General features: G+C 43.2%; 1 protein-coding gene across 7 annotated transcripts in view; it reads right to left on the bottom strand.

Moving 5' to 3' along the window:
* NRF1 (nuclear respiratory factor 1) overlaps positions 1-18,249 on the bottom strand; it is an 840,475-nt gene that overhangs the window by 387,444 nt on the left and 434,782 nt on the right. For all 7 annotated transcript variants that reach the window (XM_044088840.1, XM_044088845.1, XM_044088844.1 and 4 more), the window contains exon 9: positions 3,216-3,373. In XM_044088840.1, coding sequence (XP_043944775.1) covers positions 3,216-3,373 — 158 coding nt within the window. The remainder of the gene's footprint in view (positions 1-3,215; positions 3,374-18,249) is intronic.

The following is an 18,249-nucleotide window of genomic DNA, read 5'->3' as shown; positions in this document are numbered from 1 at the left end:
GTTCAGGTAAACTTTGTTCACAAAGCCAAGCAGGTCTCCTGATAACAGTACCAGAGACTGCGGCCCTGCAAGAAGCATCCAAAGCATCAAAACCACAATGCAAGCTATGTTTGTTCAGTTGTTCAGTTGCATGCAATACATCCTGTAGTTCCTTATCTTCTGCACATGCAGGAAGGGAAGCAAGCTTTTGCTTTAAAACAGACAAAAGAAATTGCTGATACTTAAACATATGAAACTGGCAATTTAAAGCCCTAACAGAAAGGGTAGCAGCAGTATAAACCTTTTTACCCCACCTGTCTAGGGCACGAGAATCCTTCTCAGAGGGAATAGGATTCTTAGAAGAAGCAACTTTGGCAGCCTTAGAACCCTGAGAAATAGTTTCAGGATCCGCAGAAGGGTTCTTAAATAAGAACAAATGAGAATCAGGAACCCTATAAAATCTATCAGGCTTAGAAGGAGCAGGAGGCATGGAATCAGGATTCAAATTAGCCTTAGAAAAAGCATCATCCACAATGTCAAGAACAGGAGGGATAGCCAAAGGCCTATGTTGAGGAAGAAGAAGAAATTCCCTAAGCCTCTTCTTGGAAGCAGAATAATCCTGACCTTCCCAATGAAAATGTTCCCTCATCTCATGTAAGGTTTCATCAAAAGAAAAATCTTCAGGCGGAGAGGCAGAGGGCAAGGAGTCCTCAGCATCCGAATCCTCATAAGGAGGAAAAGAATATTCCTGATCAGAGGAAGAGACAGAAGATATAGAAGCCTGGTCAGAGGAATCCATAGGAACATCCAGTCGAGGTCATTTCTCAGAGGGGGGGTGAGAACCCCTAATCATTGTAAGCAAATCTTCAGCCATCCTTAACAATTGCTTCTGTGTCCTGGGAGTAGATTCAGAAGTAGCTTGAGCAGGAGCTTTAGACTTAACAGGAGTCTTTGTCTTTGTCTTTGAAATAGTGATGTGAGTAGGCCTGAATACCCCCTCAGAAGCCGGTACCTGCACAGCGGTTCCGGACCCATCTGAGGGAGCGACGTCCGAAGGTCCTGCAGCAGATAAAATAGTAAGCCTTGATGGCTCCCCATGGGAGTCCGTATCGGCCATCGGTTCAGAAGTGGCGGACGACAGGGGCTGCAAAAGCGCCTCACTGACGACAGCCGAACCGGACGCTGGCTCCAGCTGCAACGAGTCCTGTTTGGACCTCGGAGGCCTGTCCTTGTCTTTGCGCTTCTTTTGAATTCCAGTAGTGTCTGACGACATTCTATAATTGAAGCGTCTGCCAAAGTAATTTAGAGCCCAGTCGTACCTGCGCTTGATAGTACGAGAATTGAACCTGGCACAGAACCGACAAGAAATGTCGTGGTCAGGGCCTAAGCAAGGTAGACAGTAAGAGTGGAAATCTTTATGAGGTATTTGTTTTCCACACGTAATACAATTATTAACTTTTTCTGACATCGGAGGAACAAGAAAAAGATTCCCCAACGGGGTACTTAGCTTTGAGAAGAGAAGTAAGAACTTCGGACCGACAACAACCAAATACACTGTTCGAAAATCGCCAACCAACGACTTGCGAGCTGCTTTCCACCGCACGGCAAGAAAGACTGGAGAAGATGGCGTCGGCTGAGGGCTATGTACCAGAGCGTACTGACGTCAGGGTACTAGCTTGTACAGCCGACGCCGGACCCAGACTTTGGGATTCTGGCCGACCTCGGGCTGCCTGCCGGCAGGAGCACCCTACAGTTATGACTGCAACAGTGAAACACGAAGAACATCTATAGTTACTCTAGCTACAAATAGGACAGACTTTAAAAACCTAATGGAAACTAAAAACTGTTTATTCAAATAAATACAAAATAACTGTTCTGCTGCTTTCCTCATGCAAAAGCAGGAGCATTTGCAGTAAAGGCTGACTGTAGACACCCTTAAAAGCAGAAAATGCACATGAAGGTTACTGACCAAGCATAACAGCTAGTCCTGTTTCATAAACCTTATTCTTTCCCATGTCTCCCTCAAAGGTAAGAGGGAAAGATGACTAAAGTTTACCAAAGTAAAATTCTACAGAAACAAGACTGTGAATTACGTACAGAACATGAATTCAAAGAAGACTAAGAATGGCCTTGTGGCTTTTACTTGCCAACACTTTGCTTGTTTGCTTATGAAATACACAATTTTTCACAAGGAGCTACTATTTCAAGGTACAGAAATTCAAGCATCACTTTTTAGAACTTGTTATAAGGCCATCCCAGTGGTCTGCTCACAATGTTTAAATTTATTAAGAATACTAAATAAAAGAAATAAAAAAGGCCAGTGGACTTAAAAGAAAACAATGGAAGATTCTTCCAAGTACACAGAAACAAAACAAATATCAGCAACAGTACAAAACCACCAGCAGGAAATTTTACTGCTTCTGAGGTCAGCTACGGAATCAACTTAATGTCATTAAAGATAATGTAATAATGCTTAGAGGTACCTCTTCCTAGTCTTGTGTATCTAGCTAGTCAAATTACTAGGTCACTTAAAGACAGTCCCCTTTATGTATTGATACTGTACTTTTCATGTAATAATGCTTAGAGGTACCACTTCCCAGTCTTGTGTATCTAGCTAGTCAAATTACTAGGTCACTTAATGACAGTCCCCTTTATGTATCGATACTGTACTTTTCATGTAATAATGCTTAGAGGTACCACTTCCCAGTCTTGTGTATCTAGCTAGTCAAATTACTAGGTCACTTAATGACAGTCCCCTTTATGTATTGATACTGTACTTTTCATGTAATAATGCTTAGAGGTACCTCTTCCTAGTCTTGTGTATCTAGCTAAATTACTAGGTCACTTAATGACAGTCCCCTTTATGTATTGATACTGTACTTTTCGTGTAATAATGCTTAGAGGTACCTGTTCCTAGTCTTGTGTATTTAGCTAGTCAAATTACTAGGTCACTTAATGACAGTCCCCTTTATGTATTGATACTGTACTTTTCATGTAATAATGCTTAGAGGTACCTCTTCCTAGTCTTGTGTATCTAGCTAGTCAAATTACTAGGTCACTTAATGACAGTCCCCTTTATGTATTGATACTGTACTTTTCATGTAATAATGCTTAGAGGTACCTCTTCCTAGTCTTGTGTATCTAGCTAGTCAAATTACTAGGTCACTTAATGACAGTCCCCTTTATGTATTGATACTGTACTTTTCATTTTCTCATTCGTTTTCTTGCACACTCACCTATTTAGTGCCATAGTAACGGTTGCTCCCTGCTGCATCTCCTGCGATGCTGCAACTGCTGCCTCAGCTAATGAGGCAACAGCCTGGGTGGCCTCTGAAGCCTGCGTTGTCTGAATTGTCATCTCTCCGCCTTGTAGCGTCGCCCAGTTCTGTTCCACCTACAAAACGAAATATAAACAGAACTGTTTTCTTGTGAAAGAAACAAATGCTACAGTGCACTGTTCTCATGCTACAGCCTTTGGTAAGCCTTAAGATTTCTCCATCTTTATACCTTTTCTGAGCTACTACAGGTTTCTAGACAAATGTAATTTTATCTACTACCTGTTCCATTTTCTAAGAAGCCTGTTTTCTTAAGTCGTTATACTAATCCCATTTCTTAACTATGCATACCTGTCGGGAGGCAATACAAAAAACACTAGTCCATTTCCTCTCTTTCTTTTGTTATCCGGGGGTAAGGCATTAATTCAACTGGGCCATTACCAGATCATCCCAGAGATTTACAAGAATGAAAAACAAGTACATACAAAAGGCAGTAATATAACACGTAGTACTGCTTACATAATGAGAAATTAAAACACAGATTGTCAGTGCTAAGCTAATGCAATCAAACAAAAATGTTTACAGCAATGTTACAACATTTACCAAATAATGCACCTTAAGAAGTTACCAAGAAAGGGAAGTGAAAAGGGCGAAAGGAGAAAGAAGTAAGAAAGAGAAGAGAACTACTACTTTCTAATCAGTTAAGAAATCCCAGTTGTTGGAAAGCCTTATAGTTTAGTTTTACTTTTCAGGTATTTCTCCAGTATTTAGTGGAAAGCCTTATAGTTTGGTTTTAATTTTCAGGTATTTCTCCAGCACTAAATGGAACGGAAGCAGTGAGTAAAGAGATTTTAGATTGGGAGGGATTCTCATGCAGCTTGTTGTGGGAGGGTATATAAAGCTGTGGTGTTTGGGAAGAGCAGAGATAGTATCTTGACATTTTGACAGTCAGGTGGCTGGCAATGCCTGGAAAAAACATGAACAACGTAGAATGTTAACAATATAGAACAGAGTAAAACTTGTGCCATTTGTTAGATTAACAACCATTTAGAGTTAAGGAAGATGAGCCCTGTTCTCTTTTTTTTTTTTGGGGGGGGGGGGTGATAATATACAGACAGATTTGTTACAGAATATAATGCAAGATTTTTTTCTTGAAGTGGTTCCAACAATAGATAGACCACATTCTAACAGGGCAAGTGGTCTGCAGTTATCAATCCAATTGTAGTCCTACCGTCTGAGGGCATACAAGATATTTTAGCCCAAAACAGAAACAATGTAGACCTTTTAACAGTACTAGTAGCAGTCACACAGAAGCCAGCAAGTTTTTTTTTTTAAATAATCCTTTTGCATTTCCTGGGACTTTCACCAATGTAGAGGTACTTACTTTTAAATATTTAACTACTAACATATGAAATAGACCCTCTCTTGATGGATCCATGGCTGGGTTCATCCTTTCCATTAAGATTCAAACTTTCAGGAAGTTTCCATGCTCATAAATGTATATTAGGCTTTTCTAATGCAAACAGTTACATTTGCCAGATTAATAGGTACAATATGCTCAGCCTCCACCCCACCCCAATTAACGCCCTACAGAGCATTTCCTCCAAATCAATGACCAGCAGTAAAGATTTACACTTACTCAGTTAATACAAATTATTTATCTACCCAGCTTTCAGGAAAGATACAGAGCATACTACCTAAGGGAAACAATCATACACGGGGGTGGGGGGGGCAGTATACTTGCCCCATAATGCAGGATCACCCATTTAAAACCAACTGATACATTCTGTATCTATCACAACTAACATGGAGTACCTTCCTTTACAGGTCATTGGTTAGGCAAACTCTCAAGCAGTAAGCCATTAAGCAGCTGGATGACTAGCAGGAAAACAGCAGGAAAATCCCTCCTCATTGAGGTCAGAGTCTTCAGAGACACATTTCTGGGGAGAATCAATGTGATCAAAGTCAGAGCCATCTGTGAGTCATCCCTGGTGGAATCAGTGCGTCTCCTTTTATACCTGTGCTTATGTACCTCTTCAGTGGGATGGCTGGAGAGGACTTTGAAGCTGATGAGGCCTTCTCTACAATGGCTGGCTCAAGAATTTTAGCAGCTGGCTGCCCCAACGGGACAAAATGAGCAGGCTCCGGGCAATAGGTAGTACTGCCAGGAGAAACAGGGCAGTGGATTTGTAACACATGCCAGCACAGTTAACTGGAATTTTGTAAATATGTCATTTGTTATCAAACTGACTGGTACAGATGCTTGTGCTGAAAATATATTTGTAAGGTTTGTTGGTGTTAAAATGTATCAGATGTGCACCCTGCTGGAAGAAAAAGGAATGAACATGTATTATGGTAACTGAATTAAATGTATACGTTAAGCATATACTGGAAGTGAAGCGGTTAATCTTAATCCTCCTGACTTTGCAAAATATATCTGAAATTAAATTACTTTAGGGGTTAAGCCATAAAGATGTTATCCCACAATTTTGAATGGAGTCAATGATGCAATGTCTGAGCGAGAGAATAGTTGGTAGCTCCTGTAGGAAGAGTGAAATGGTTTTATGACTTTCAGCAGCTGCACCACATCTGAGCAAAACTCTATCTGTGTATTGTAGCACATAGGTGCTAAACCCTGGTAGCTTCTGGTAATGGGGGATAGTGCTGAAAACAGAGTCAGATGACCAGATGTATGTGATGTCATTTTGGACAGAAATAATGTTTTAATATTAGGGGAAACTGAAGTCTCATCAGGATTCTGTATCTTGCCTTGCTCTGTTCAGTAAATAGGAACAGTAATTATTTTAGTCAATCAGAATAGATTGTGAGATCATCTAAATACGGTTTATAACTGTGTGAAACTTTCCATTGGTGTTATTTTTAATATTCCCTGTGACAAACTCTAGTGTTTACTGTAAACAGATATTTAGTATTTTCATGTTTATTATTTATTAAATATATTTAAATTTCTCATTGTGGCTGGTCCTTTTAGAAAAATATTTTACGTGTTGAGAGTATCTGCATATATTTATTTGATGATAACTCTGGCCACTCCTGAAAGCCTTGCTGTTTGGTCAACATTACCATTTGTATTGACATTAAATTTCACTCAGTATAATTGGGTACCCTTGTAAGAACCTTAAACAAGCTGGTAGGGGTTCTGGTAGCAGTGAAAACTACCTTACACACTAAGCAGAAGGGGACACAGCAGATTAATCTGTGCCAGCCTTTCCCAGGTGGGTAGGTGTGTGTGTGTGTATGCGTGTGTGTGTGTCTGCAAATGAAATCTCAGAGTGTGTTTCAGCTGCTTGGAGCAGGGACATAAAGCACTGGTTTCACTGACAGGGTGTGGAAAGAGTTCTCTTGTAACCCCAGCTAAGGACGCAACTCTAAGCTGTGGCAGTGGGGAGTCTTATTGAGGGTTCTGGACAGATATAGAGGAACCACCCCCGAATTGAGTGAGTTACCAGGGCGCTCTTAAGGGAAATTTTGCTTGATGCAGAGAGGTCTGCATCTGGAAATACTGAGTGTATCCATTTGTACTCCAAGTGATCATCCCTTTCCAGTGTCAGTGGTGAGGATTCAGGATCCTTGATTACTGGCTTATCATGAAAGGTGTGCATTCTCTCCTCAGAGACACTGTGAACATTCAGAATTTCATATCACAACAGTTTTATTCATTTATTTTTTTTTGTAAGTGTAGTTTAGTTTAGTCAGGAAGAGCAGGCAAAAATGTCAGCAGATTATGGCAAGCTTATAAAGAACCAGTTGGCCAGGGTGTGTGAAGTCAAAGGACTGGTGTATGCCCAACCTGACTAAAAATGAAATTAATTCATTTTTAGTCGCAGCTCAGACCAGCAACCAGGAGAATAACCAGTCTTGATGGGAATTTGCTCCCCTCAGAAACAGAACAGTTCACTGTTTCCTCCAATGATATTTATCAGGCTGTGGAATGGATTTATTACTGAGACTAAACAGAAATTCCTTAAGATTCCAAGAGCAGGAGAAGTTATTTCTTACACTTATTTCATTGAATTGCACTTCTATAATGCTTATAATTGTGCAATACAGTTAATCTACTACATTTTGCACTGTCATAAAGCTTTTTTTTACAGTTTCACTGCATTTATGTACTGTTTTATACTGTTTTATTTGTATTTTTCATTGCTAGATACTGTTTTATTACTCTAGTTGCATGTTTACTGAATTACTTAACTGTCAACTGCTTTTACATACTGAGAGTTGTATTTTCTGTTTGTGAATGCTCTATCCGTGCTTTTCTGTGCATTTTTGATTTTTTGAGGTTTCTGTGTTCTAGTCAGGTATCATATAACTAATTTGTTTGCAGTTAAAAGCATTCTCTAGAGTCTGCTTGCTCCTTTATCTGTTTAAAACTTTCATTTAGTGGTTACAGCTAGTAGCTGTAATGGTTTCCCTCCCCCTCTCCCTATTATTGACTTGTTCTTATACTTGGTGGCGTTGCAGTTCCCCACCCATACTGTATATTTGATCTGGGACACTCCTCCCAGTCTAGTGTCATTAGTTCATTCTACCAAAGAGAGAGAGAACATTTGTGAAGGCCAACCCACTTAGATTCTTAACCTTGAATTAACTTCTGTTCCAGCTTTCTCCTTTTCCACTTTACTAAAAAAAAAAAAAAAATTCTAAACTCGTTTCCCCCCTTTCCTGTAACGAGTCTAGTCAAGACACAGATTTGCTGTATCCAGGACTGTTTGTAAGCTCCTGAGTCCCCAAGTCTTTCAGTGCTGGAGAGAAGCCTTCTAGCTTATCAGTGGGAGTGGTAAGCACTAGGTAACCTATATCTACCACATAAGGAGTGGTTTTTGGCCCAGAAATTGTAGTTATTGGCAGTTTGAGCAGTTTTTCCACCTCTCTCAAATTTCTGATTCAAGAGCCCACATTTGCAATTGTTCTCCCCCCCTTTCCTGTAACTATAGTCCAGATACAGATTTGCTGTATCCAGGACTGTTTGTAAGCTCCTGAGCCCCCCAAGCCTGTGTTGGAGGGAAGCCTTCTAGCGTATAAGTGGGAGTGGTAAGCACTAGGTAACCTATCTACCACATAAGGAGTGGTTTCTGGGCCCAGAAATTGTAGTTTTGGCTGTTTGGGCAGTTTTTCCATCTCTCTTTCAACTTTCTGATTTACAAGCCCGCATTTGCACTTGTATCCCACCTTTCCTGTAACTAGTCTAGTCCAGATACAGATTTGCTGTATCCAGCACTGTTTGTAAGCTCCTAAGCCCCCCAAGCCTTTCTGTGTTAGAGGGAAGCCTTCTAGCTTATCAGTGGAAGTGGTAAGCACTAGGTAGCCTATCTACCAAAAGAGGAGTGGTTTCTGGCCCAGATGTGTGGTTTATTGGCCTTTTGGGCAGTTTCTTCCATCTCTTTCAACTTTCTGGCTTAAAAGTCTGTATCTGCGCTTGATTCCCTGATTTCCTGTAACTAGTCTAGTCCAGATACAAATTTGCTGTGTCCAAGACTGTAAGCTTCTGAGCCCCCCAAGCCTTTCTGTATTGGAGAGAAGCCTAACTTATCAGTGGGAGTGGTAAGCACCAGGTAGCCTATCTACCACAAGAGGAGTGGTTCCTGGCCCAGAAATTGTAGTTCATTGGCCGTATGGGCAGTTTTTCCATCTCTCTCAACTTTCCCGCATTAGACCTTGTTTCCCACCTTTCCTGTAACTAGTCTAGTCCAGATGCAGACTTGCTGTATCCAGGACTGTTTGTAAGCTTCTGAGTGGTGCCAGAGCCTGCTCTTCAATTTTTCCCTTAGATCTACTAGTTCTCTCCTCTCCTGCACTTATACTAGCTTATTAGTCTAGCACTTTACCAGACTTCTTGTAGCAATTATTGTAGCACACAAGTGCTACCAGCAATAAACGTTCTACAAGGAAATGGATCTAGTACTCATTATCAATGCCCAGCCAACCAGGCTTGTCAAAAGGTCAGTTCCCTATACTTTCTCCTATTAACTCTGTGAACTTGGGCATACTGAGGCAATGTAGCAACTGCCTCATGTACACCAACAACCCTCTCCTCTTACCTTCCAACAGTCAGACTCGCGAGAGATGCACTTATATATCCAAACTGGAAGCCACGCACTCTCCACTCTCCAGCCAAGATCGGAATAGCTGGTCAAGAGGAGAAGGTCAACACTTGCACCACACCACACAGAACACATAGCCCTCCAGAACACACACCAGCACTTCACATAAAACCACAAACCACACACCCACCTTCATGGAGGCTCTCAATAAAAATCTACCCATGCAGCAGAGCCCTCCAAGGCAGAAACGCACTCGACCACCATAACACAACATTAATCAGGAGACACATAAATCTCCTAAACAGTGTGCCACTCAACCAAAGCCCCTACGGCAAAACAGCATCTCCAACACACTAGTCATAGGTGACTCGATAGTGAGGCACACTGATGTCCCACTCACTAGGCTGAATAAGGAGAAAGTAACAGTCAGCTGCCTGTCAGGTGCCAGGATCCGACACAATGCATGCACTCGGGTCGCTCAACAACAGGTACAAATATGACTTTGTCACTGTACATGTGGATGTGAATGACCTGAGACGTACCTCCCTGGACTACATGAAGAGAGACATGGAGGAGCTCTCGGATTATGTAGCACAGGCGGGTATGACCCTAGCCCTGAGCAGCAGCCTACCATCACCCAGAATGATACCACAGTACAAGCAGAAAATGATTTACTTCAAAAAGTGGCTAAGTTTCTGGTGTCATTCTAAGGGGATCTAGTATCTGTCTGCCTGGGATAACATAACTGACAGACCTCTATGCTTTGCCAGAGATAGCCAGCATCCGTCACCCCTGGGCTACCGGATACTGGCCAAGTCTCTTGCCACCCCTATAATGCCTTTTTTTAGGTAGTGTTCCAAAGACCAAATTAACACCGTAACAGCTACAAACAAATGCAATCTGAGGGTCATGTTGCTCAACGGTAGAAGTCTAAATCTCAAAATGCACTTGCTTGAGGCACTTCTTAAAATGGAGAACATCGACATTTGTGCTGTAACAGAGACCTGGTTCAAGGCAGCAGAAAGCACTCCTGCACTACCAGGCTATAACTCATTCCACACCTTTCGGCCCCAGAATTTAGACCAAAGGCGGTGGTGTCTCCATATTCATAAAGGATGTGCACACCTCCAGACTGGTAGCCCAACATAATGCATCAGGGATACTTCAGGTGCAGCTAACATTGAGTAAGACAGCGATTCAGGTTGTAGCCTGCTATAGGTCCCCAACCATGTCCCAAGACTTGCACTCCACGTTCCTAAGCACCCTGGAGAATATTAGGGTCCAACCTAACACTCTCTTGCTAGGCGACTTCAACTACCCCTCCAATAACTGGGTAAACTAATCATTTACCAATATACTTGCCCAAACGTTTCCTGGAGTTCATTAATTCCAATGCCCTAGACCAGCTCGTTCTTGGCCAGGTAGCAACATCCTTGACCTGGTCATTACTAATATGGACGACTGTTGCTCTACACCAATAGTCAGCTCCTCCCTGGTTAGATCCGACCATAAGCTAATCACCTTGGAAAGCCACATCCCCCCCCCAGCAAAGATAACTACCATGAAAAACTTCTCCAAAGCTAACTTTGGGATCCTAAAAACAGAGGTGGCTAACTTCACAGCACCCATGCAAATTGAGAATAGTTGCGTCACTGCAGAATCATACACCAGTGCACTGTACGAACACGTACTCAAATGCATGGATCTCGCCATACCCAACAGAACCAAGACACTCTTCTCCAAAACAAGAAAGCCAATCTGGTGGTCCCCTGCCATAAACAAATTCTACAACAGGAGGAGGAAAAGTACAGTTTTGTACCTACCATAAATGTAGATGTTTGAGTGTATACACTGCTGCAGTCATTACACTTGGGTTATCCTGCCGTCAGGCGGTTTCCCCAGCCAGCCTGAGTTCCAAAGTCTTGGTCCGGCATCAGTTGCTGTCACCTCCTCCATGACGTCAGTGCGACAGGGGTATACAAGATGCAGCAGACGCCATTTTCTTAAGTTTTTCTTGACCCAGATGTCAGGTGCCTCCAAATAGGTAGGCAATTCAAATTGCTAATAAAACATACATAAGAAAAGCAAACAACAACTTCAGTTACCAGCAAATACTCCCCATAGGTAGTAAAGGGTAGAAGACATGGGTACGTACCAGCAAGTAAGAGGGGAAGGAGGAAGGGTAACCTGGACTGCAGCAGTGTTTACACTCGAACATCTACATTTATGGTAGATACAAAACTGTACTATAATAACCATACGGCAGGACAAACTTGTAAATATAAAACCAGGAACCACGACTGGATCACGAACTCCTTTAATAAAACCACAAATAGAAAACGAACTCCACAATACATTTGACAAACATGAAATTCACTTAGCGCTTTCACCCAGTATGCTTCATGGGTTTCTTCAGAGTCTCTGAAGAAACTCATGAAGCATACTGGGTGAAAGCGCTAAGTGAATTTCATGTTTGTCAAATGTATTGTGGAGTTCGTTTTCTATATGTGGTTTTATTAAAGGAGTTCGTGATCCAGTCGTGGTTCCTGGTTTTATATTTACAAAACTGTACTATGTTCGTGTTACACTTCTGCAGTCATTACACTTGGGTAGAATCCCAAAGCTGAGATAGGGTGGCTGGTTCTATAAGGCATTAGGGGTGGCTATAAGGCCCTGCAGCACAGCAGTGGCGATGCCAGCTCTGGATTTAGAGTATAAAGGCAGATGGTAATGCTTGGTGAAGGTATGCACTGAACTCCATGTTGCTGCTTCCAAAATATCCTTGGTAGGTACTCCTCTGAGGTAGGCAGTTGAAGTGGCTGTTGTCCTGGTGGAGTGAGATCTAATGCTGCTAGGTACAGGTTTCCTATGGTGTGTATAGCAGAAACGTATACAATGTCCTATCCATTTTGAAATAGTCCGTTTTGAAATGGCTTTTCCCTGTGCTCCTGCATCATATGCTGCCAATAACTGCTCAGATTTTCTTGGTTTTGTCCAAGTAGAAGCGTAACTGCCTGTGAATGTCCAAAGAATGCAGTAGTCTCTCCCCTTTATTCTGTGGTTTTGGATAAAAAGTTGGCATGTGAATAGTTTGGTTTAGAGCCACACTTGATACCACCTTTGGCATAAACATAGGGTTAGTTCTTAAAGACACCCTGTCCTGGTGGAAAATGAGGAAAGGTTCCACTGCCATTAGTGCCTGTAATTCTGAAACTCTTCGTGCTGATTTTATTGCCAGGAGTAGAGCAGTTTTCCAAGAGACATATTTTAATTCTGCTGTGTTAGCTGGCTCAAAAGGGGGTAAAGTTAACTTTTCCAAAACAAAGTTGAGGTCTCCAGTTGGAGTAGGTGCTCTACGGGGCGGTCTTATGTTTTTTGCCCCTCTGAGGTACTGTTTTAGCAAAGGATTAGAGAAAATTGGTGGATCCGTGTTGTAATGAGCAGAGATGGCAGAGGCGTGGATCTTGATGGATGAAAAGGAGAGGCCTTTGTCCAGCATCTCAGTTAAATATTGTAGTATCTGAGGAATGTTTGGGACAAGAGGGTCTAGGCTGTGAGCATGATTCCAGGCACAGAATCTCTTCCATTTATCCGAATAGGCTTTCCTGGTACTAGGCCTTCTGGCCTCCAGAATGACATCCATAACAGCTTTGGAGAGAGGCATTGCTTGCTTGACTAAGGAATCTTCCATGTAGCTAGGTTTAAGGTCTTTAGCTGGCTGTGAAGTATCCGATTGTTGTGCTGAGTCAGCAGATGTGGGATTTGAGGCAAAATCCAGGGTGGTTCTTGTGCTAAGTTCTTTAAGATTAGGTACCAGTGCTGGCATGGCCAGTCTGGTGCAATCAGGATCATCTTTGGCTCTTCTTACCTGGCTTTTATGAGTACCTTTGGAAGGAGAGGTAGTGGTGGGAAAGTGTATACTTGTAGGCTTTTCCAGCTGAATGAGAGGGCATCCACTTTCCATGCTTGTGGATGGTAACTCCTTGTGCAGAATTTCTGTAGCTGGCAGTTCATTGGGGATGCAAACAGATCTATGTCCGGGCTCCACCATTTCTGTGTTATCATTCTGAATATTTGTGGATTCAGTTCCCATTCGTGGGGATCCATGATGTTTCTGCTTAAGTCGTCTGCCAGTGGGTTTTTCTCTCCTGGCAGGAATTGTGCTTGCAGATGAACTTGATAGTTTAGAGCTGTGTTCCACAAGGTCATGGCTTGTCTGCAGAGGGGGTAGGACTGAGTGACCCCTTGCTTGTTTATGTACCACATAGCTGTGGTGTTGTCTGTCTTTAGTAATAGTTGTCCTGGATGCAGCAGGTCCTTGAAAGCTATAAGGGCATTTTGTACAGCTAGCATCTCTTTTTGATTGATGTGAAGATGCCTTTGTTCTGCGGGCCACTTGCCCTGAATACATTTTCCTGCCATGTGTGCTCCCCAGGCGTAATCCGATGCATCTGTTGTCAGTGTTTGCCTGGCTGTGGGTTGAGTAAAAAGGCTGTCCCTTGTTGAGGTGACAAGCTTGAGCCCACCATCGAAACTCCTGTTGAAGGCAAGGAATTAGTGGTATAACTGTTTCCAAATTTTGACAGTGTTGAGACCATACACTCTTTAGGTACCATTGTAGTTTCCTCATATGCAACCTGGTATATGGAATTAGTAGTATGCAAGATACCATGTAACCCAAGGCCTGCAGAATTTTTCTTGCAGGGAGTTGGGTCTTTGTTGCCATCAATTGAAAGTACTGAGTCAGTTTGTCCTTGTTTGTCTGGCATGAGATAAGCCATCTGGGCCATTGTGTTCAAGATGGCACCCAGGAATATCTCTTGTGAGGGCACTAGTTTTGATTTCTTTTCGTTTACTGTGTACCACAGGCAACTTAACTTTTTTACAATTGCCAGATGCTTTAGAAGAATGTCCTTGCTCTCTGCTTGAATCAGGCAGTCGTCCAGCTACGGATAAATATGAATTCCTTTCTGTCTGCAAAAAGCAATTACTGGTGCCAGGCACTTTGTGCAGACCCTGGGCGCAGTAGATAAGCCAAAGGGCAGTGCAGAGAATTGATAGTGCATTGAACCTGAATCTGAGGTATCTTCTGCAGTTTTGTCTGATAGGGACATGCAGGTATGCCTCCTTGAGGTCCAAGGTCACGAGCCAAGCTTTCTTGTCCAGCATGGGAAGAAGCTGTTGTAGTGTCAACATTTTGAATTTCGGAACATCCAGGTAAGTGTTTAGAGAAGAAAGATCCAGAATGGGCCTCCAGGCTTTGTCCTTTCTGGGAACCAGAAAGAGTCTAGAGTAAAATCCTTGTCCTTGCTCCTGTGGTGGTACCTTTTGAATAGCTCTCATGTCCATGAGTGCTGTAATTTGTTTTTGAGCCTCTGCCCATTGATTTGGTGGCAGATTTGGCATTCCTTTTAACCTTGGCAGAGTGTGAAAATGGAACCTGTAACCTTGAGATACAATGTTGAGAACCCATTTGGTCTTTGGTGATCCAATGCCAATTGTGATAGATAAGTGCCAGTTTTCCTCCCAAGGGGGCTGCCAAGAGAGAGATGTTTAGCAGCTGTAGTGGGAAGTCATTGGGGCTGCTTTTTTATGGCTGGGGCCTGTGTTCCCCTTCTTTCTGGCCTGGTGCACCCCACTGTCGAGGCCTTAAGGACCTTGTGGTTGATCTCTACCTCTTGGACGTCTGTATCTGCCCCTTTGAGGTCTGTCTGTAACTGGAAAGGACAAATTCTTTGTTGGCCAATTTCTGCTAAATCGATGAGGCTGAACCTGTAAGAAATCCTTCACCGTTTGCATAGATTTTGCCTTATCCTCCATTTTCTTAAATACCGCTTCTGCCTTAACTCCAAATACCACATCCTGCTGCAAAGGTGCATCCAATAATTTTGCTTTAACATGATCTGGTAACGTATGTTCTTTTAACCAAGCATGTCTTCTAATGACAGAGCCTGTAACTGCTGCTCTACAGGAGGCCTCTAAAGAATCAAAACCACATTGCAAAGTATGTTTTCCCACTTGTTCTGCTGCATGCAATAAATCCTGCATTTCTTTAAAATTAGGAGGATCTGAATCTGGAATCTTTTTGTTTCAACTGAGACATCAGAAATTGCTGATATTTTAGCATGTGAAACTGGCAATTTAAGGCTCTCATTGCTAAAGTTGCAGATGCATATACTTTCTTTCCCCATCTGTCTAATGCTCTGGAATCTGTCAGAGGGAACTGGATTTTTTGCTGACGAGGCCTTAACACCTTTGGGTCCCTAAGAAATAGTTTCAGGGTCTGCAACAGGGCTTTTATACAGAAATTTGTGTGAGTCAGGGACTCTGTAGCATCTGTCAGGTTTAACTGGGGCTGGAGGTAAGGAATCTGGATTCAGTATACACATCATCAACAATATCTAACACTGGCGGAATAGCAAGGGGTCTGTGTTGAGGTGATAAAAGGAAGTCTCTGAGCCTTTTCTTGGATTCTGAGTAATCCTAGTCTTCCCAATGGAAATGTTCCCTCATGGTATGTAAGGTTTCCCCCAAAGGAGTAGTCCTCAGGCGGAGAGGCTGATGAAATTGATTCCTCAGCATCAGAATCCTCATAAGGGGGTAAAGAATATCCTAGGTCAGAGGATGAATCTGAAGAAATGGACACCTGGTCAGATGAGTCAGTCTGCATCCTGTCTAGGCCTTTTATCAGGAGGGGGATGGGACCCCTGATCAGAGTGATTAGGTCTTCGGCCATTTTGAGCCTTTGTTTCTTAGGCATGGAGGCCTGTCCTGGAGAATGCTGTATTTGTTTCTTTGTTTTTAAAGGAGGCTTAGACTTAGCAGAGGGTTTAATGCTTAACTGAGTAGGTCTGAAAACACCCTCTGAAGCTGCGGGTTGCTCAGCTACTCCGGATCCCTCTGAAGGGTTAGTTTCGGTAGGCTGAAAAACTTGTACATCCGAAGGCCCAGCCAGCTCCATGTGGGAGTCGGAGGTGGCCTGTGGTTCTGCAGAAGTGGTCGCCAGGGGCTGCGAAGGCGCCTCGCTGAAAACCGGAGAACCGGCGACTGGCCTAGAAGAGGCTTCGTCATCAGTTTTGGGCCTCAGATGCCTGTCCTTGTCTTTGCGCTTTTTATGTATTCCGGTCGTCGGAAGTTCTGACAGCATGGTGTAATTGAATTTTCTGCCAAAATAATGTCGGGCAAAATCAAACCGACATTTAATAGTGCGCTTGTTAAACCTAGCACAAAACCGACAACCAGTGACGTTGTGGTCTGGGCCTAGGCATGGGATGCAATAGGAATGGAAATCCTTATGAGGTATTTGCTTCCCACAAGAAATACAGTTATTAACTTTTACTGACATCGGTCTGAGGCAAGAAAAAGTTTCCCCAACGGGGTACTTAGCTTTGTAGAAGACTTTGGTTCTGGATTCGAATGAAAACCTCAGGAGTCGGCCGACCGACACTTGCAAACTGCTTTTGCTTCTGGCACAGCGCGGCAAGAAAGACTAAAGAAAATGGCTTTGGCTGCATCTTATATACCCCTGTCTCACTGACGTCAGGGAGGAGGCGACAGCAACCGACGCTGGACCAAGACTTTGGAACTCAGGCCGGCTGGGGAACCGCTTGACGGCAGGATAACCCAAGTGTAATGACTGCAGCAGTGTAACACAATGAACATCTGATGCGGAATAAGGTGAAGTCCCAAGACGGGAAAAAACTCCCTTATCTGCCTCAACAAAAGGTTGAGATCCCTCATTAAGTCCGCTAAAGCTAGGTATGAAAACAGAATTGCAGCAGATACTAAAGACAACCACAAGGGCTTCTATAGTTATGTAAAGAATCTCCACGGCAATACCCAGATTTGCTCTGAGCTACTGAATAATGGTACCTCATATACCGAGCCAACAGATATTGCCAGTATACTGGCAGACAGTTTCAGTGCCAACTTTACCCCCCCCCCCCCCCAAAGGACCAATCACGATACCAGCAGATTTCTAGGCACCCAGTATTACTGCTGCACAGGTTAAAACAGCCCTGTCCAAGGCCAAAAATACAGCTTCTATGGGACCTGCCAATATCCATGGTTGCGTTCTACATGAACTACAGAGTGAACTGGCACCTCACCTGTGTGCTCTGTTCAATCATGGTCTCACCTCAGACTTTGTCCCTGCCGAATGGCACACTGCTACAGTCATCCCTCTCCACAAAGAAGGAGTGACTACAGACCCTGGGAACTATCGCCTCATTAGCCTGACGAGTCTGATATGCAAAGATATGGAAAGTACAGTTTTGTACCTACCATAAATGTAGATGTCCGATAGATATGCAACTGCAGTCATAACATATGGGTTTGTCCTGCCTCAGGCAGCCCTCGGTCGGCCGAATTCCAAAGTCTGGGTCCGGCGTCGGCTGGTGCCGCCTCCTCTCCGACGTCACAACGGCTGGAGTATAAAGGCATCGGCCAACGCCATCTTCTTCAGTGTTTCTTGCCCCAGATGCCAGGTGCCCTCCTTGGAAGGCTAAATTTGGTAAATGGATAAAATAATCCAAAACATGCACAACAGTAATAAACAGATACACCATAGGAGATACCCCCAGCTGAAGGGAAGAGGGGTAGGGACCCAAAAAAGAAGGATACAGAGGGGTAGGAGGGTGGGAAAATCCGACTGCAGTTGCATATCTATCGGACATCTACATTTATGGTAGGTACAAAACTGTACTATGTCCTTCAAGAATGCAACTGCAGTCATAATATATGGGTTGAGTACCATAGCCAAGCTGGGGGTGGATGGAACTAAGATAAGGATGGTGTAGCTAAAATCCCCTGCAGGACTGCCGAAGCAAAGACTGCTCGGGATCTGGAGTATAAGGGCAGGTTGTAGTGCTTGGTAAATGTATGCACGGAGCTCCATGTAGCAGCTTCTAAAATGTCCTTTGTTGCCACTC

The sequence above is a fragment of the Protopterus annectens genome, chromosome 11.part0 (genome assembly GCF_019279795.1).
Source record: "Protopterus annectens isolate FY-2018-M chromosome 11.part0, PAN1.0, whole genome shotgun sequence".
In the NCBI taxonomy this organism is placed as follows: Eukaryota; Metazoa; Chordata; order Ceratodontiformes; family Protopteridae; genus Protopterus; species Protopterus annectens.
The sequence above is the reverse complement of the archived record's forward strand: the minus strand, read 5'-3'. Positions and strand labels throughout refer to the sequence as shown.